The sequence below is a fragment of the Bison bison genome, unplaced genomic scaffold (genome assembly GCF_000754665.1).
Source record: "Bison bison bison isolate TAMUID 2011002044 unplaced genomic scaffold, Bison_UMD1.0 scf7180017864285, whole genome shotgun sequence".
NCBI lineage: Eukaryota > Metazoa > Chordata > Mammalia > Artiodactyla > Bovidae > Bison > Bison bison.
In genome coordinates, this window is record NW_011494857.1 from 1,473,676 (window position 1) to 1,477,356 (window position 3,681).

The 3,681-nt window shown below is 58.8% G+C and overlaps 2 protein-coding genes across 2 annotated transcripts in view; one reads left to right on the plus strand and one right to left on the minus strand.

The window, feature by feature from the left end:
* Nucleotides 1-3,413, plus strand: part of AP2A1 (adaptor-related protein complex 2, alpha 1 subunit) — a 27,012-nt gene extending 23,599 nt beyond the window's left edge. Inside the window, exons 16-24 of the mRNA XM_010849713.1 lie at nucleotides 125-336; nucleotides 675-731; nucleotides 835-917; nucleotides 1,022-1,111; nucleotides 2,226-2,349; nucleotides 2,434-2,550; nucleotides 2,642-2,711; nucleotides 2,925-3,059; nucleotides 3,318-3,413. Coding sequence (XP_010848015.1) covers nucleotides 125-336; nucleotides 675-731; nucleotides 835-917; nucleotides 1,022-1,111; nucleotides 2,226-2,349; nucleotides 2,434-2,550; nucleotides 2,642-2,711; nucleotides 2,925-3,059; nucleotides 3,318-3,395 — 966 coding nt within the window. The 3' untranslated portion in view covers nucleotides 3,396-3,413. The remainder of the gene's footprint in view (nucleotides 1-124; nucleotides 337-674; nucleotides 732-834; nucleotides 918-1,021; nucleotides 1,112-2,225; nucleotides 2,350-2,433; nucleotides 2,551-2,641; nucleotides 2,712-2,924; nucleotides 3,060-3,317) is intronic.
* FUZ (fuzzy planar cell polarity protein) overlaps nucleotides 3,350-3,681 on the minus strand; it is a 5,912-nt gene continuing 5,580 nt past the window's right edge. The window contains exon 12 of the mRNA XM_010849715.1: nucleotides 3,350-3,679. The gene's annotated coding sequence lies outside the window, so the exon portion shown is untranslated. The remainder of the gene's footprint in view (nucleotides 3,680-3,681) is intronic.

Sequence of the window (3,681 nt, forward strand, 5' to 3'; positions counted from 1 at the left end):
ACCCCAGCTCCCCCTCTCCCTGAGCCTCGTGTCTGCCCTGGCTGCCGCCTGCCCCAGTCTCCCCCCTCGCTCCCTCTGGGCCTCTCTGGGCTCTCGCTGACCCTGGCCACCCTGTGTCGTCCTTCCCTGTCACCGTCTCAGCCTGCTCTTCCTTCTCCTTCTCTCCTCCCGTCTCTCTCTCTTTCTCTCTCCGCCCTCTTGCTGCCTCTCTGGGACTGGCTGCCTGCCACGCCTGTCTTCTCTTGTCTGCTCTGGGATTGGATGGCCCAGCGAGCTGGAGCCGCCTGCCCCTGAGAGCCCCATGGCTTTGCTGGCTGACCCAGCTCCAGCTGCTGAGTAAGGGGTGGCCTCAGGGGGTTGGGGGGCAGACTCTTGTATCCCCCAGGGAGGGTTAGGGGACTGGGAGCTCTCAGCAGACTCTCCTGATGAGCTGCAAGGGCTTGGGAGTGAGAATCAGGGCTGTCTGGTACAGGGTAGGGGGGTGATGGCTCCTGCCAGGGTCCTATTCCCATCAGAGGCAATTGCCAGTCTGATTGAGGGGCTCTGTGGGGAATCAAGGTATATGGATTCTGGGCTTCTGTTCCTTCAGGGCTTGCTGTCTCCCACCACTAGCTCTGGGCCTTGACCTCTAGCCCCGCAAGCCCCCTCCCATCTCCCTCTTTTCCCATCTGCAGCCCAGGTCCTGAGGACATTGGCCCGCCCATCCCAGAAGCTGATGAGCTGCTGAATAAGTGAGTTGTGGGTGAGGTTGGGGAGGGAAGTAGGGACAAGTAGGGAGCACAGAGCAGAGCCCAGGCAGGCACCATCATCCTGACCCCCCACTGCCCCATGCAGGTTCGTGTGCAGGAACAATGGGGTCCTGTTTGAGAACCAGCTGCTGCAGATTGGAGTCAAGTCAGAGTTCCGGCAGAACTTGGGTGGGTACTGGGGGCAATGGGGTGAGGTTTCCAGGAGACCCCGGCTCGGGGAGGACATGGAAGGAACTCAGATAGAACCCTGCCTCTCACCTCCATTCCCTCAGGCCGCATGTATCTCTTCTATGGCAACAAGACCTCGGTGCAGTTCCAGAACTTCTCTCCCACTGTGGTTCACCCCGGAGACCTCCAGACTCATATCCTCTCGGCCTGGCCCAGCCCCGCCCCTCCAGGTCTGCCTTCCTGGCAGCCGGGAAACAGATCCAGATCCCTGTTTGGCCTCCTTACTTGAGAGCCTGAGCCCATGGTACTTCTCTGAGATTTAGCATCATCTGTAAGAGGGAGTGGGCCTCTTTCCCAGGACAGGAGAGGACACTGACATGACATGACAGGGATGCAGGAGGTGTTATTTCCTGAATCCCACATGCTCTGGGCCTCAGTTGGTCCCTGTTAGGCCCCTCTGCCGTGTCCTAACCTTGTCTTCCATCGGGCTCCACACCCGTGATTCCAGTGCCTCGGCCAGTCGCTTGGCCTCTCTGAGCCCTGAAATTCCTTCAGTGAAATGTGGACCCTCCTCTCCTTCTCAGTCTTGTTTTGAGAATCAGTGTGGCTGGAAGACCCTGGAAGGGTGCTGGCATGAAGGAACTGCTTGAGCAGTGTCAGTCCCCTGTCCCCCTTCTCTTGGCCTCAGTTTCCACAACTTGGAAATTAGAGTGATTATACCCCAAAATTTGAAGACCATTTTAGCTCTTTGTTTCATTCATCATTTCCAGAGACCTTGAGGCTCAGCTTTGTTCTGGGCAGGGGCGGGAGGAGAGAAATAAGGCCCCAACTTGCCAATGGGTTGTCAACACAGATAGATGGTAGTAACACTGATTGCTCCCATTTCAGTGAACTTACCATGTGCCAGACACACTGACAGGTACTTGTGGGAGATTATTTCATTGACTGCTGAGGACACTTATATCCATTTCGAAGATGAGGCTAAGAGAGGTTAAGTGACTTCTTAACCTCTAAGAAGAGCTGAGATTCAAGCCTAGGTCAGCCTTCAGAGCCAGGGCATGACCTGTGCCGTAATGGAGGTGGCTGAGCCCACGGTGGAAAGCCAGAGGCACCCAGGTCAGAGGTTTGGATTAGGAAGGACTTTGGAGCTGGTTCATGTTGGATGAGCCCGGGATGGCAGGGCTGGGGGCGCCAGGGAAGTTCTGAACCATCAGGTGATGGTGAAGTCCTCGAGCCCTCGTCGGCTCCCCTCCATTCCTCCCCCCTCCCCCGCTCGCGTTTCTGGCTTCCTTGACCACGGGCGGGCACAGCTGGCCGTGCAGACCAAGCGGGTGGCCTCGCAGGTGGACGGCGGGGCGCAGGTGCAGCAGGTGCTCAACATTGAGTGTCTGCGGGACTTCCTGACGCCGCCGCTCCTGTCGGTGCGCTTCCGGTGAGTCAGGAGGCGGGGCGCTGCTGGGTGGGCGGGGCCTCCAGGGCGAGGGCGGGGCCTGACGAGCCCTCCCTCTCCCGCCAGGTACGGGGGCGCCCCCCAGTCCCTCACCCTGAAACTCCCAGTGACCATCAACAAGTTCTTCCAGCCGACGGAGATGGCGGCCCAGGACTTCTTCCAGCGTTGGAAGCAGCTGAGCCTGTGAGCCGAGGGCGAGGGGAGCCAAAGCCGCCCTCAGGGTGGGCGGGACTGGGCTTCCAGATCCCTGACTTGGACCTTTTCCTGCCCCTAGCCCCCAACAGGAGGCCCAGAAAATCTTCAAAGCCAACCACCCCATGGACGCAGAGGTCACTAAGGCCAAGGTGAGAGGCTAGACAGGAGAGGCACGGGGGCTACCATCCCAGTCCTGCCTCACTCTCCTCTCCCGAACTCTGGGATTTGGGGTACGGTGGCTGCTCTACTTGAGCCTGTTTTCCCATTGGTAAAGTCGGACTAATTTCCACTCCCAAGGGTTTGGGGTAACTGGCATGCTGCTGTCTGGGAGCTAACAGAGATTGGGCCCCCCGCCCCCTTAGCTCCTGGGGTTTGGCTCTGCTCTCCTGGACAATGTGGACCCCAACCCTGAGAACTTCGTGGGGGCTGGAATCATCCAGACTAAAGCCCTGCAGGTGGGCTGTCTGCTCCGGCTGGAGCCCAATGCCCAGGCTCAGGTGAGTGGTGGTTTCCAAGGCCTTCTGCTCTTTGTGCATTCTCTGCCCTTCTGTCTTCCTCTCCCTTTTCCTCCCTGCTTTTTGTCTCTATATCCTTTATACCCTTTGTGACCTTTTTTACCTTCATCCTTTCCCTCTCTTATATTACTTTTCTGACCGCTTGATCCTTTCTCATCATTTATCTGCCCTGTGTCTAACTCTCCTCCCCCGGCTCTCCATCCTCTCTGCCTCCCCCCTGAGTCGCCCTGTCCCCACTAGATGTACCGGCTGACCCTGCGCACCAGCAAGGAACCCGTCTCCCGTCACCTGTGTGAGCTGCTGGCGCAGCAGTTCTGAGCCCTGGACTCTGCCCTCCGGGGATGTGGCCGGCACTGGGCAGCCCCCAGGACTGAGGCAGCTTTGGTGGATGGGGCAGCGAGGGACCTCCGCTGGTGACAGGGAAGACCCTGGGGTGGGGGGATGTCCAGGAACTTCCTCCGGCCTTTTGTATTTTTATTTTTGTTCATCTGCTGCTGTTTACATTCTGGGGGGTAAGGGGGAGCCCCCTCCCTCCCTTTCCCCCTGAAGCACAGAGGGGAGAGGGGCGGGGAAGTGGGTGCCTCCTCCCCTCCCACCCCATCCT